This window comes from Equus przewalskii, chromosome 6 (genome assembly GCF_037783145.1).
Source record: "Equus przewalskii isolate Varuska chromosome 6, EquPr2, whole genome shotgun sequence".
Taxonomy (NCBI): domain Eukaryota; kingdom Metazoa; phylum Chordata; class Mammalia; order Perissodactyla; family Equidae; genus Equus; species Equus przewalskii.
In genome coordinates, this window is record NC_091836.1 from 86,623,246 (window position 1) to 86,638,481 (window position 15,236).

The following is a 15,236-nucleotide window of genomic DNA, read 5'->3' on the forward strand; positions in this document are numbered from 1 at the left end:
TAGCGATATTTTTAACTTTTAAGATTTGTGGTACATAATGGTTACAGTATAGAAAGAAAATGGAATTTGTGTCCAACTTTCAAGAGTATTATGGTGGATTGCACACAAAACACCCACTAATGGGCTCATTAAGTATTACATAATTAGGTAATCGGTGCTTTAATTGTTTTATATTGTGTGGATCTCCTTGGTAGATTGTTAAAGAGCTGTTCCAGTGGTTCTGATAGCATTTGGGAAAATTGGCTAAGAAGGGATTATTATTTTTTCAATTGTAAAAAATTGGTATTCAAAAATTTGCTACCCATGACCCCAAAACATAATTGCCACCCAACACATTGTCAGGAATGGATTCAGTTTTGATAATGAGGGGTGACACTATTTGTGTTACATCCTCATTGACTGATCGCTACAATTCAACACCACAAGGCTAGGGATGTCCCAGCCCGTGCAGGAGTGCTGGCGTGCAGGAGGATTCGGTGAGCACCTGTGGACGAACAGAGTCATGAATGAGTGCTGTCACTGACCAGAGTGGGATAAACACCATGTATACAAAAGTGACATGACAGACATGACTTCTGTTGTTAATTTAAAGTTAAATTGTTTCTTGGAAGAGGTTTTTTTTTTTTAATGGTGTTATCAGGCAACTGGACCTCAGAATTGTTTGCATTCCCTGTACTTTTAACCTCCAAAGAAGCAGCCAGCTTGGCTGTCTTCACTGAGGATTTGTCACCCTGGTAACAATGTTAGGATGGATGCAACTGAAATCTTTTGTCCCAAGTGGCATAAACACATGTAAGATATCTTTGCAGAGTCGCAAGAACATCTTGGCACATCTTCTCCCATTCGCCAGATTTCTTCTTCAAATGAAGTCTGAGAGTTTGAGACTCTGTATCTACTTATATTAGAAAATAATGACAAGAGAACAGTCGAGTAAACAGGCAGAGAGTTGAAAGTCAAAAAGAGTAGTACTTTCTGGCAAGTCTAAAAAATTCCAGCAAAAGGAAGGAGGAAGAAGGAACGTCACTAGGTCTCGGGCAGTGAAGCAGCCTTTCTCTACGATCTGCCCTCAGACACAGCCTCCAAAATTCTCTTTCTAGGTTTCTGGTTAGGAAGAGGCACCAGCATATTTTTGCTCAAGAGTTGAGGGCTCAGCTCATTTCTATAAAGGACTCAGCTTGCTGGGCTCCCCCTACTGAAGTTTTTGACTCACAGTGACAATGGGCCAGACAGTGACCACCCAGGAAAATATAGGTGACAAAGGGCTCGCCACACATTCCCCTGACTGGGAGCCTGGCAGGTCTCCCGTTGGGCCGCCATTTTGCCATTACAGCCGTTACCTCCCTCTGTCCTGGTACAGGTTTCTTAGAGTTTCCACGTTAGTTCCTTGCACCAAAACACTCCCACTCCCACTGTGAGGTGTCTCCAGCATTTGGGGGCGGAGGGGGAACAAGGAAGGCCCTACACCAATGCCCCCACCTCAGGCGCAGGTTAGATGATGCACTTCCTCACTGGCAGAGCAGCCGAGCACGCTTTTCTGAGCCTTGGAGCTGAAAGCTGAGCCACGCAGGCAGAGCGGTGGAAGGAGCACCCAGGAGACTGGGTGGGCCGCCTGTCAGTTTTGAAGCTCAGGGCTTTACACAGGAGCTGAGAGGAATTGAAGTTCTGACACATATGCTGCCGGACCAGCAGGGACCATCTGAGGAAGTGCCCAGTGGAGCAAAGTCCTGGCAGGAGGAGCCGTCCTCTAACCCCACACCTTCCAGCAGCCCAGGGGACCATCCTGGGGCTCCACAGCCTTCCTCTCCCCTTCCCCAGATGGCCCCCCTCAGACCCCACAACTCTGACAGCAGAGCCATCCTCTGGGCCCGACGGCCGCCAAGGCCCAGCAGCCTGCCTTGCTCCCTCAGGGTTGCACAATCCGGGAAATGACCTGTGCATGGAGACAACTGCTGGTGTCCGGTAAGTGTGCCTTTGCAGCTTTCTAGGGGAAGTGACCTGGAGGGACTTTAACCCAGGCACCGAGTCTTTCTTTTCTTGCCTCCTGTGACCCCAGCAGGGAAGGCTGAGTATAAAAAGCAGCCACCTCTCCCCAGAGGCAGGGACCGGCAGCCCTGCTCACTGGAAGTCAGGTGAGGGACCACTCCAAAGAGGGATCTGTTTAAAAGACTTACTCTGCTTTCTCTTTCCCAGAAAGATTGTTATTGCCTCCAAAAACAATTATTCTGTTTTGGGTTTGTCCTGTGGGAGGTCTGGGCTGGCACTGTGCCAATGGGACATGGTTTTTGATTAGTAATAGGGGTCTGTCTGGAGGGACAATTTGGTCCTAACTGCCCTCTCCTCCATCAAGGCCGCCCTGGTGACCCCAGAGAGTCTTGGGTTCAGGGGTGATGGGTTCAGAACTGAGGGCTGTGGCTCTGAGTGAGAGCCTCCTGCAGTGTTTGCTCGATGATCCACTAAGAGTCTACTGAGAACAGTGGGAAATCCAACCAGGCTCTCTTTGACACACAAGCCCGAGGGTGTGTGCCCGTCTTGTCCGAGTCTCCCTGACTCTCTCCGTTCATTGCAGCACCATGAAGCTGTTCACAGGCCTCGTCTTCTGCTCCTTGGTCCTGGGTGCCAGCGGCTTGTTATCGTTCCTTGGAGAGGCTGCTCGAGGTAAGGCTGATGGAGGGGGTGGCATCCACGGCCACTAGGATCCACCCTGAGCACTCTCAAGGGTGGAGCTGCTGTCCTAGGCTGTGTTGTCCCAGGTGCTGCATGTGCCAGGGGTTTGGGGAGCTTTTCCTCAAATGGATTGAAAATCACAGGATTTATTTCAATCAGTGACTAGCGAAAGAACAATGATGGTTCTCACTGTAAGGTAGGTTTGAATGGAAGACACAAAAGAAGTCCTGAAGCGGGATAAAGTTTCCTCAGACGAAGTTGCATTAAACTGATTGAGCTCTCCATCTTTTCTTCTTCTCTTTCCTGCGCCCCCCCCTCTGCCCTCCGCCCCTTCTCCCTCCCTCCCTCCCTCCCTCCCTTTCTCTCTCCGTTTCCTAACTGGATAGTTTAGAGAGTCCTCCACTCAGCTCTTGCTGATGTTTCCTGTTGTCAGTGACGCTGTCCCTGGTTTAGTCGGCTTCCTACCCTTTTCTAGACTTTTAACTGATAAAAAAAGAATAATAACATATGTGAAGGCTCCACTAGGAACTGAGCGCATTCATGCAATTGGGGGGATCAACTATCCTGGTTTGCTCTGGCCGGAGGGGTTTTCCGACACTCACTCAGTGCTAACTGGGATGGTTCTAGGCAAACAGGGGCAGCTGTGGTAAAGCTGTGGCAGTTGGTCACCTACATTAACTGCAGAATACCTCCAAACGCCTCTGCTCCCCACTTCGAAGGGGGGAAACTGAGGCTTAGAGCAGCTGAGTCCATTGCCCAGGGACTGTCCGCCAGTCAGCAAGTGGCAGAGCAGAGGTCTGAACACAGGTGTGCATGAGGTCAGAGCTCTTCCCAGGTAGACGGTGTGGGTACCACTTCCTAGGGCTCAGGGCGTACCAACCAGCGGCAGGCTGGAGTCCCCTGGAAGCCTTAAAACTGCTGAGGCCTCAGTGACACCCTCAGAGTGTGAGGGATTGATCTGGGGTGTGATCCCATCAGACTTCCAATACCCCACGGTCGTTAGAAAGTGCAGCCGAGCCTGAGAAAAGAACCACTGCTCCAGGGCTGCTTTCCTCAGCACCCACGTCAGCAGGACAGTCTATCGAGAAGGTTTTCAGGATGCCATTTAGGCCCCTAGCGCTCCCAGGGACTCGAGTCACAATTATGTGCATTCTGTCTGCAAGTTCATTTTTCTTAGGTGTCAGGACACAAGTGCTATATGTCTGCAGCCTTCCCCAAGTCTGTCTTCATGGCACCACCTCACCCACCCACGTCCCCTGTATAGTCTCATATGTCCTTCCTTCTGTAGCAGTGGTTCTTGACCAAGGGCAGTCTTGTGCTCTGGGACATTTGGCAATGTGTGGAACATTTTGGTTGTCACCTGGGGAGCGTGCTGCTGCTCTAGGGTGTAGAGGTCAGGGACGGTGCTCAACGTCTCCCAGTGCTCAGGACAGCCCTGCTCAACAGACACGTGTCTGACTCGCGGTTTCAATACTGCTGAAGTGGAGAAATCCTGTTCCGTAACCATGCCTCCCTTCTCTACCTTAAACATAAGACGTGGACCTCAAGGGAGATGGAGCCCACAGACAGCATCACGAGGGTCCGACCACCCAACAGCACGGCTGTGCCCACCTCACTGACTCTCATTAGAGTGTGCTGGAGACGCCAACGGGAATTAGCAATGTGCTCCTCATCCTATGGAATCCAAGGTGCTATGAGCTCAGGCAGAAATGGAGTCACTGAAAGATTCTGCATTCAAGATTCTTCTCTAAGGGATGTCACAGTCTTTCTGTTCACCCTGTGTCCCTTTGGCCGTGTCCTTTCCTTTCCAGGGACTTGGGACATGCTAAGAGCTTACAATGACATGAGAGAAGCCAATTACATAGGCGCAGACAAATACTTCCACGCCCGCGGGAACTATGACGCTGCAAGGAGGGGCCCTGGGGGCGCCTGGGCTGCTAAAGTCATCAGGTGACTCACGGCCTGAGGGTGCAGGGGTGGGTGCGCAGAGCTGGGCTGCCTTTGGGGATTAGGAGGGGCAGGCCCGGGTGAGGGGTCTTGCGGGAGATATGATCTCCTCCTTGCGTGCATCCTGTCCAACCTCTCCATCTGTGCCCAGTGCCAGCAGAGCCAGAGTGTGGCTGGTGAACACATGTGACCCCTGCTTCCAAAAGAGAAAGTTAGCTCCAAGGAGTGATTCCCAACCCTCCCCTCTGGGTGCTGTTCACCCAGCATCAGGGGATCAGTGAGGCGGGGTGGGCTGTGCCGGGGCAGGCTGAGTGTGTGGGCCCCTCTCTCCTTGGCTCCTCTCGAGCCATCCCTGGGAAAGAGGAGACACAGGGAGGGTGGGGCTGTTGCTCATCAGCCCCGGATTAATCTCCTGCCTGTTCTCCTCCATCAGCGATGGCAGAGAGAATTTTCAGAGATTCACAGACCGTTTCAGTTTTGGAGGCAGCGGCCGTGGAGCAGAGGACTCGAGAGCCGACCAGGCTGCCAATGAATGGGGCCGGAGCGGCAAAGACCCCAATCACTTCAGACCTCATGGCCTGCCTGACAAGTACTGAGCTTCCTCTTCACTCTGCTCTCAGGAGATGGGCTGTGAGCACCCTGAGGGCAGGGACACCCAGTTATTGAGGTCTATGGCCACAGAAGCCAGTGGGGTCACAGAATTACTGTCTAATAAATGCTTAAGAGATTGAATTTGTTGAAACCGCGTGCTATTCTTTGGTCTAAGGACTACCCGTTTGTTCCCAGGGGGTGATGGAAGGACACTGAGGTGAAGGCTGACCCTGTGCCTGTGTGTGTGGGTCCAGGGGAGACAGTCTCAGCATCACACAGGACAGACATCCTGCAGGACCCTGCCCTCATCAGCCCCGCTCCCCTCTCCAGGCCCCTCTGGTTACATTGGTGCTTTTTCCTGGTCTGTCTGTGTCCAGGCCTCCTCAGTCCCTGTCAGTTATGTCTTGTCACCTTCTCTGACTCCAGGGCCGACTCCCTTTAATTGTATTCCTCAGTGGTCTCTGTCTGGGGACAGGAGGCACAGCCACGGAAGGTGTGCACTGTGGAATCCTGCTCCTGCAACTCACACCTTGGTCCCTGCTCATTCCCCAGCAACACCTACAAATCCAATTATTAACCAATTTCTATCTGTGCCATCCACGAAATGCCTCAGGCAGTTTCCCGGCACTCTATCTTCATCACCTTATTTCAAGCCTAAATGAAGATGTAACGCTGCCTCACTTGTGAATGTTTCCTCATATCTCCTTCACCTTAACTAGCTCAAAACTGGGGCATTGGTAGTGAAGAGAGAGCAGGATAGAGGAGACCCCTTCTGAATGTCAGGGTCCAGTCATGAGACACAAACCAGGCAGAAATTTGAAAAGGGAAATTTTAATACAGGGAATTTCTAGCTGGTAACAGGATCAACTAGTAAGAAGTAAAGAATACAAGAAGGGATAAATTTGAGAAAGGGCGCCCCACAAGGGTGAGGGGTAGACTTCTTGCTAAATCTGTAGCCCATTAGGAGGCTGATACAGATTGCTAGGTGTCACAAGCCAAAGTCGACAAACAAGAGCTCCCCGTCTGAGATGCCCATGAACCCGGGCAGGAACCCACCCAGGGGAGCAGTTGAACTCCCTGTGAATGCAGCCGGGTCCCTGGAGCTCCCTGGAGGATCGCCCACACGGGGGTTGGAGGAAGAATGCTGCTGAACTCCCTGGAAACCAGCTGTGGAATAGGCAGGTCCGTGGCCTGAATTGTGTCCCCCAAAATGTATGTTGAAGCCCAAGCATGCAGTGTGGCTGCATTTGCATTAAGGAAGTAATTAAGGTTAAGTGAGGTCATAGGAGGGGGCTCCTGGTCTGATAGGATCAGTGTCCTTTAAGAGGAGCTGAATGGAGAGTTCATGCTCTCTCTACCATGTGTCTACACAGCAAGAAGTTGGGTGTCTGCAAGACAGGAACAGAGTCCTCACTAAGCACTCTTTCTGCTGGCCCCTTGATGTTGGACTTCCCAGCCTCCAGAAGTGGGAGAAATAATTTCTGTTGTGAAATCCCCATCCGTGGTATTTTCTTATGGCAGAATGAGTTAAGACAGGCAGAATTCTGCTGAGCACCTTAGGAATCTAGTGGAGACACCACAGAAGTTGACAGGGGACTGTCTTGGCCCTGGGTTCCCACTGAAACTCCCTGGGGTGAGCGCTATGGGTGTGCTGCTCATGAGAACAGCACCCCAAGGGCTGGAGGAAGGAAAGCACACATGCCCGGAAGAGATGTCTTTACTTCCTGCTTCTCCCTCCAGTGCCCTCTGCTGACGAAGGTTAGCATCATGCCTAGTGGCACAGGAGAAACGTTTACAGGCTCCAGCTCCAGTGTCACCAACACGGAAAGATGGTGGATGTGGAGCTCAAAGTAAATAAATTCATAACTGACATCAACTCCTCTCTGAAAAAGAACTGAGGAGAACTCCTAAGGGGAGGAGATGATGATAAAATATTTGCAGAGGAATGACAAATTTGGTTATTTGTCAAGGAGAAAGCAGAAGCGTCAGTCACAACAGAACCTTCTCATCCGGTTCCCCTCAGAAGCCTCTACCCCCATCGCAGGGGGAGCAGGGTTGGGAGGTTCGAGGCTGAGCCTCACAGGACTGACGGGCAGGGGCGGGAGAAATCGGTGAAGGAGACCGTGCTGGCCGCTGGCTGGTGAGAGCTGGCCCCGAGGACTTCTGAGGCCGAAGTCTGAGCACTAGTGATCGAATGTTTTGTTAGGTTACTAACTAATATCTAATAAAAGCCAGGAAACCAATCATCTAAGCTTCTATGATGTAAAACTGGAAAAAGAAGAGCAAACTAAACCCAATGAAAGTAAAAGGAAGGAAGGAACTAAAAGCAGAAGGAAGGAACAAAAAGCAAAAAGGTTTAGTTTTTGAAAAGATAATGAAACTGGTAAACCCCTAGCAATACTGATCAGGAAAACAATAAAGAGAGAAAACATGAAATCTGCATCAGGAATGAAAAAGAAGCTATCACCACATACACCACCAATACTTAAAAGGTTATTTTCAATGACTCTTTGACGATATTTGTGAATTGAGATGAAAGAAAGGAATTCTTTGAAAAAACATGCCTTACCAAAATTGATCAAGAAGAAATAAAAAATCTCAATAGCCCTATATCCACTAAAGGAATTGAATTTGTAATTAAAAAATCTACTAGGTGAAAACTCCCGGCCCAGAGAGCTGCACTGGTGAATTCTGTCAAACATTTAATAAAGAACTTTTAGAATAAAGTGTCTAAGCTTCCAGCTATAGAAGCAAAATAAAGAAGAGCAAGCTAAACTCAAAATAAATAGAAGGAAGGAAACAATATGGTTAACAGCAGAAACCAATGAAACAGAAACAAACAACAGAGAAAATAACCAAAACCATGGGCAGAACCTTGGAAAGATTCATGACATTTATAAATTTTCAGCAAGACGGATCATAAAAAAAGAGAGAAGTAAGCTATCACTACCAGAAATGAAAGTAGGAATATTACCATAGTTCCTATAGACATTACAAGGATAATAAAAGACTATCATGAACAAATTTATGTGCGTAAATTCACCAACTGAGATGAAAAGGACACATTCCATAAAAGACACAGCTTACGAAAACTGGTAAAAAAATTGAATAGCTACACATCTGCTAAAGAAGTGTATAATTACAATTTTTCACACAGGTACATGCAAAAATATAGATCTACAATGGATCAGACTTGAAAGCCCAGAAATAAACAAACATGTCTACGGACAGTCAATCTTTGACAAAGGAGCCAAGAACATACAATGGAGAAAGGAAAGTCTCTTCAATAAATGGTGTTGGGAAAACTGGACAGTCACATGCAGGAGAATGAAAGGAGACCATTATCTTGTACCATACACAAAAATCAACTCAAAATGGATTAAAGACTTGAAGCTAAGATGTGAAACCATAAAACTCCTAGAAGAAAATATAGGAGGTACACTCTTTGACATTAGGCTTAGCAGCATCTTTTCGAATACCATGTCTACTCAGGCAAGGGAAACAACAGAAAAAGTTCACAAATGGGACTGCATCAGACTAAAGACCTTATGCAAAGCGAAGGAACCTATGAACAAAATGGAAGGACAACTCACCAACTGCAATAAAATCTTTGCAAATCTTTTATCAGACAAGGGGTTGATCTCCAAAATATATAAAGAACTCATACACTCAGCAAAAAAAAGACAAACAACCCGACCAAAAAATGGGCAGAGGAAAAGAACAGACATTTTTCCAAGGAAGATATACAGATGGCCAACAGACACCTGAAGAGATGCTCAACATCACTAATTATTAGGGAAATGCAAATCAAAACCTCAACAGACATATCATTTTACACCAGTCAGACTGGGTACAATTACCAAGACAAAAACCAACAAATGTTGGAGAGGATGTGGAGAAAAAGGACCAATATCCCATATGAACATAGATGCAAAAATTCTTAACACAATATTAACAAATAGAATCCTGCAATATGTCAAAAGGACAATACAGCTTTGCCAGTGGGGTTGATTGCAATGTTGGTTTAACATTTGTAACACAATCACGGAAATTTACCACCTTAACAAAAGAAAGAAGAAAAATCATGTGATTATGTCAATAAATCCAGAAAAAGTAGTTGACAGAATTCAGCACCCATTCGTTACATAAAAACACCCAGTCTGATAAAGGGCATTTATGAAAAATCTTTGGCTAGCATCGTTCTTAGTGGTGCAATTTTGAACACTTTCTCCTCAAGATGAGGAACAAATTAAGTTATCTTCAGTCCCATGAGTTTTACTCCACATTGTATTTGAGGTCCTAGCTAGTACAATTTAGAAGAGAGAGGAAGAGCAGGGGGAAGGGTAGGAGGAGGAGGAGAAGAAGAAAAGAAAGAGGAGGAGAAGCAGGAGGCGGAGAAAGAAATCAAAAGCACAATGAAAGGATAGGAAGAAGTAAAACTGTCTTTATTTCTGATGACTAAATTGTATACAGAGAAACGGCTATGGAATCTGAAAACAACCTAACAGAACTAATAAGTGAATAGAGCAATGTCCCAGAATGTACAGAATCAATTGCACTTCTATATTCTAGCAATGAAAAATGGGAAAATGAAGTGGAAAAAATATCCCGTACAGTAGGATTAGAAAACACAAAATATCAGTTTAACAGAAGATGTGCAAGACTTGTAAAGTGAAAGCTACAAAGAGCTGCTGAGAAAAATTAAGGAAGATCTAAATACATAGATATACCATGTTCATCAGTTGGAAGACTCTTTATTGTAAGAGGCCAATTATCAGCAACTTAATCAATAGATGCAACACCATCACACTCAGAATCCCATCAGGATATTTTTGTGGAAGTTGAGCTTATTCTAAAATTTATAGGCAAATACACATGGCCTAGATTAGCTAAAACCATCTGGAAAAAGAAGAACACAGTTAGGGAACATACACGACTTGATTTTAAGACTTACCAGAGAGCTGCAGTCTTCAGAGCAGTTGCTGTTGGTGTAAGAATAGAACAGGGGTCAGTTAACATTTTAGAAAAAGGGCCAGACTGTAAATATTTTAATCTTTGCACCTATACAGTCTCTGTCACAACTCCTCAATCTGCTGTCGTAGCATGAAAGCAGCCACAGACAGTCTGTGAGTACATGGGAAGCCTACATTCCAATAAAAGTTTATTTACAAAAACAAGGGGCAGGTTAGATTTGGTCCATGGGCTTAGTTTGCCAACTCCTGGAATAGACTAACAGCACAGATTTAAAACCCAGAAATAATCCCACACTTAGAAGGATAATTTTGACAAAGGGCTAAAGAATTCAACGGAGAGAAAGAATTCATTTCAGCAAGTGGTGCCTGAGCAACTGTGTGACTGTACAGGAAAAGGGGCACCTTGACTCCTACCACAAAACATGCACAAAACTAATTTGAAATGGGTCTTATGTCTAAATGTGTAATTCTGTTAGAAGAAAACAGTGGAGACTACCTTGTTTCTGTGGAAGTATGCAAATTTCTGAGAATGCTTAAGGCACTCACCATAAAAAAAGTTGATAAGTTGAATTTCATAAAAAGATATTTATCAAAAGTACTCGTCCAAAACACTTAAAAAAGCTGTACACAGGAAAACATATTTTCAATACACAAATCTAACAAAGGATTTTCATGCAGAATACATACAGAACTGTAAAAATATCAACCTAAAACACAAACAATTCCATTAAAATGGCAGCAGATTTGAACAGGCATTTTACAAAAAGCGTATATCAATGGTTAGTAAACACATGCAAAGATGCTCAATATCGTTACTCAAAAGAGAAATGTCAATTAAAACCACATTGAGATACTGTACTAGTCAGTGTTCTCCAGAGAAACAGAACCAATGGGATACATGTAAATAAATACATAAGAGAATATTTATTATAGGAACTGGCTCACTCAATTACGGAGGCTGAGAAATCCCACAATCTGCTCTCTGTGAGCTGGAGAAGCAGGAAAGCCAGTGATGTAATTCAAGCCTGGTCCACAGGACCAAGAGCAAGGAGCGCTGATGTCTGGAGGCAGGAGACTGTGGAAGTGCCAGCTCAAGCAAAGAGCAAATTTGTCCTTCCTCCACCTTTCTGTTCTGGTCAGGCCCTCAAGAGGTGGGATGGGATGATGGCCACACTCATCAGTGATGATAATCTTCTTTACTGACTCCATGGACTCAAATGCTAATTTCTTCCAGAAACATCCTACAGACACAACCAGAAATAATGTTTTACCAGCTACCTAGGCATCCCGTAGCCCAAGCAAATTGACACACAAAATTAATGGTCACAGGTACAACTTCACACGTCTTGGAGTGGATACATTAAAATGAGTGCTCATACTAAGTGCTGGTGAGCATGTGCAGCAACTGGAAATGGGACAACCATCTTGAAAACAGTTTGGCAGTTTCTTCTAGTGTTAAACACACACCTTCTCTGAGACCCAGCAATTCCATCTCTAAGTTATTTCACCAAGAGAAAGAACACACATGTTCATAAAAACTCTTGCATATGAACATTCAAAGCAGATTTATTTTAGTAACCTGAAACTGGGAACAACTCAAATGTCCATCAATTGAAGAATGGATAAACAAACTGTGATATGTCCATACAGGGAAGCTTCTAATTAGCAATAAAAGGGAGCACATGAACGCGAATCTCTCTCAAATTACTGTACTGAGCAAAAGAAGCCTTACACATGAGTGCATACTGTGTGATTCCATTTACATGAAGTTCAAGAACAGCGAAAACCAATATTTAACAGTGACAGAGCAGTAGCTGCCTCTGGGGACCGATGGGATTCCCCAGGAAGGGGTATGAGGGCATTTCTGAAATGATGGAAATGTTCCACATCTCTCTGAGGGCATGGGTTGCATGGGTGTATTGATTTACCAAAACTCATTGACATGTAAATGTCAAGGTGTGAAATTTCATGGTATATACGTTAGACCTTTCTCTTAGTTCAGGCTGCTATAACAAAATACCATTGACAGGGTGGCTTATAAACAACAGAAATTTCTTTCTCACTGGCGGCTTGGGAGTCCAAGTTCAAGGTGCTTGCAGATTCGGTGTCTGATGAGAACCCACTTCCTTGTCACAGATGGCCATCTCACCACTGTGTCCTCACATGGCAGAAGGGACAGGGCGATCTCTGGGGTCTCCTAGAAAAGGGCTAATCCTATTCATTAGGGCTCCACCCTTATGACCTAATTCCCCCCCCCAAAGGCTCCACTTCGAAACCATCATGTTGGGTATTAGGGTTCAACGTATGATTTTTAGAGGGACATAAACGCTCAGTCTAAAGACACCTCAATTTTAAAATAACAATTAGAAAGTGTAGCATTCTGAATAAATATGTCATTTTATATAATAATCTAAAATATGGAACTCATAAAAGGCCCCATACATGTTTGTCAAATTGAATTCATTGACAGAAAGTGGCATCTTTGAGACGGACTCTCAGGAAGAATGGCTAACTGGTCCCATATGGAAAATAAGCAGCACTGTGGAAGATGAGCCTGTGACTGTGGGAGCCCTGGGAACCCCACTGGACCTGTAACTATGCCATGTCCTCACATGACCCCATGGAGCCTCTCTGGTCCGTAGTGGGCCCAGATTCTCCTCCTGAGTAAGCCGAGCTGGCAAAGCATTGGCCATCATGCTGGGCTGCTCAATGGCTGCCGGCATGGCTCTGGCACAAGTCCTGGGCAGCCCCCACCCGCCACTTCTTCATTGTGACCAGGCCTCCCCAGTTCTCTTGTTGCTGTGCCCAGGCCTCTCTGGGTCCAGACACTTCACTGCCCAATCAGTTGCATCCTGCCCCTCTGCCTCCAGGCCTTGTTGCCAGGGACCTCTTTCCCAATCAAGCAGGTACATTGCTTCGGGAAGCCTAATCCCAGGATCCCTATCCTGGAAACTTCCATTTGGACTCCAGCTTATTTCTTGCCAACACCACAGCCTACCCCTGACTCAACCGTTAGCCAGTGCCTGCTCCTTTTACCTAAGGAAGCGTTCTCTATTAGTTCAGCTTGTCTTCATCCTCACTATCTTCAGTTCAGATGAAATACTGCTTTCCGTTCTAGAGGGAAGTCAGATGTGGGTAGACTCAGCCACAATTTAATAAGACCCTCCACAGAAGCTCTCACTGGGGGCAATCCACACTCTGCTGGGATGTGGGAGGCTGGTGAACAGTAATGGGAGTAGCTTCTGTTTTCTTTCATTGCAAATGCCAGAAGGTGCTTGATAATTTACCGTCCCTATGTGATGTAAGCCACAGAGAAAGTCTTTGCAGTTCTCATTGGGAGCAACTGAGGTTTTTCCATTAAATAATATGTTTGCTATGACTTTTTCGCATAGAAGCTTATAAATTAAGAACATTCCCTTCAATGTACAGTTTTCTAAAGGATGTTTTTAGACTAGAAATATGTCTTAAACTTTGTGAAATTATTTTTTGATCAATTGAGATAATATTATTTTTCTCTTTTGGCTATGCATGTGGTGAATCACATTGATTGATGTTGTAATGTGGACCTAGTTTTGCATTTCAAGAATAAACCACTCTCAATCATGAGGCAGTTTTAATACTCAGATTGGGCTAGTTAGCACTATGTTTTACTTTGAATCATTGTGACTTTGAAAGCAAAATGGGACTATAGGTTTAATTTCTTGTATTGCCCATCTCTGGTTTGGGAATCAAGATTACTCTAGTTTCTTTAAAATTGGCTGGAAAACAACATTATCTGTATAACCGGTATCTGTATGATACAGAGTTAGCTGTGCCCTGAGACTTTAGCTGAACTCCCTGAAAAACCATCAGCATCAGCCAGGGATACTGGGGAGGAGAGATCTTTGACAAGCACTTCAATTTGTCGAATACTTGTTTGGCTTCCTAAAGATGTCTACGGCTCTTGCATCACCAGGGTGTCTTACTGACTCAAATAGCTTTCAGGGCGTTATTTCATCTTAATTAACAAATGTCATGTCACTGTGAGTTGATTAAATTGAGATCTGAGTAGGATGACTCCACATTCAGCCCAAACTGGAACCAGGAAAGGAGAACTCAGATGAACCTCCTTTGGGTCTGTATGGGGACTCTATCTGCCTCTTGAACTGGTTCTAACCAGCTCAGAATAATGCTGTTGCAGAGCTGAGAAACGCTGCAGTCATTGGAAGGTAGAATAATGATGGGGGTTTTGTGTTGTGTTGTATTGTAGTTACTGCTGTTGTTGATTGCTGTCTTGTGGCTCCTCCAGAAGTCACTGTGTGCACACCCAGGGAATGCAGATGTATTCTTACCTGTGAGCCATCAGCAGTTGGCTCAGAGGAGAAACACTGTAGATCTTTTTTCTTAAATGCTTGTTTCAAGGTTTGATAGGCAGGTTAGACTTGGACGTGATTCTAGGAAAGTTGGCCATCTTTCCTTATGACCCTTGTGGCTCAGTGGAGAGTGCTTTCCCACACTCCTGGACCTGGGCAGAGTGAGGAACCACCCAGAGCAGGAACCACCCACAGCCTTAGCAGGTCGTCTCCCCTCAGAAGAATTAGGGACTGCGGCCCTCAAGAGATACATTTTACAGGACGTAGCACCATTCTCTGAAGTCTGGGTGTCTTTCGAGTTTCCTTTCTGAGAAATACCTGTTGCCAGGACAGCGTTTTGATGCAGGAACCATCTGTATCTTGCGCAGCTGCAGGAGAAGAGGCAACGTTCTCTCCTCGCCTCGGCAGAACTTCTGTCTCCAGCAGTCAGGAGCTCCTGCCGGGGTCTAAGGCTAAGCCTGGATCCCACTAGACAGCCATGAGAGAGACGGGCCTGAGAGGCTCAGAACTTACCCTGAGGAAAGAAAAGGCCCGAGGAGGATCGTGGACAGACGGAATATTGGGTGCATAATCTTTTGTATCTAAAGTCCCCCATTTTGTTAAAGTTAAACAACACATTATCTGGATTTCCATCTGCAGGAGCTCTTTTTCTCTTGCTCTTCAGATTTCTCTTTCCAGTATGAACTACCTATTTAGTATCCAGATGAGA

At 45.7% G+C, this 15,236-nt stretch overlaps 1 protein-coding gene across 1 annotated transcript; it reads left to right on the forward strand.

The window, feature by feature from the left end:
• The first annotated feature begins 1,785 nt into the window (after nucleotides 1–1,785).
• Nucleotides 1,786–5,343, forward strand: LOC103545623 (serum amyloid A protein-like). Its single transcript, XM_070624386.1, has 5 exons — nucleotides 1,786–1,959; nucleotides 2,054–2,129; nucleotides 2,567–2,655; nucleotides 4,476–4,614; nucleotides 5,045–5,343. Exons 1-5 carry the CDS (start codon nucleotides 1,926–1,928, stop codon nucleotides 5,205–5,207), a joined length of 501 nt encoding a protein of 166 aa, XP_070480487.1. The 5' UTR covers nucleotides 1,786–1,925; the 3' UTR covers nucleotides 5,208–5,343.
• The last annotated feature ends 9,893 nt before the right edge of the window (nucleotides 5,344–15,236 follow it).

Excerpts from the sequence above, each read along its gene's own strand:
- LOC103545623 (XM_070624386.1), top strand. The coding sequence starts at position 1,926 with ATGACCTGTGCATGGAGACAACTGCTGGTGTCCG. Across the intron at positions 1,960-2,053 it reads GAGACAACTGCTGGTGTCCG|CAGGGAAGGCTGAGTATAAA; the intron begins GTAAGTGTGCCT and ends CTGTGACCCCAG. Across the intron at positions 4,615-5,044 it reads TGGGCTGCTAAAGTCATCAG|CGATGGCAGAGAGAATTTTC; the intron begins GTGACTCACGGC and ends CTCCTCCATCAG.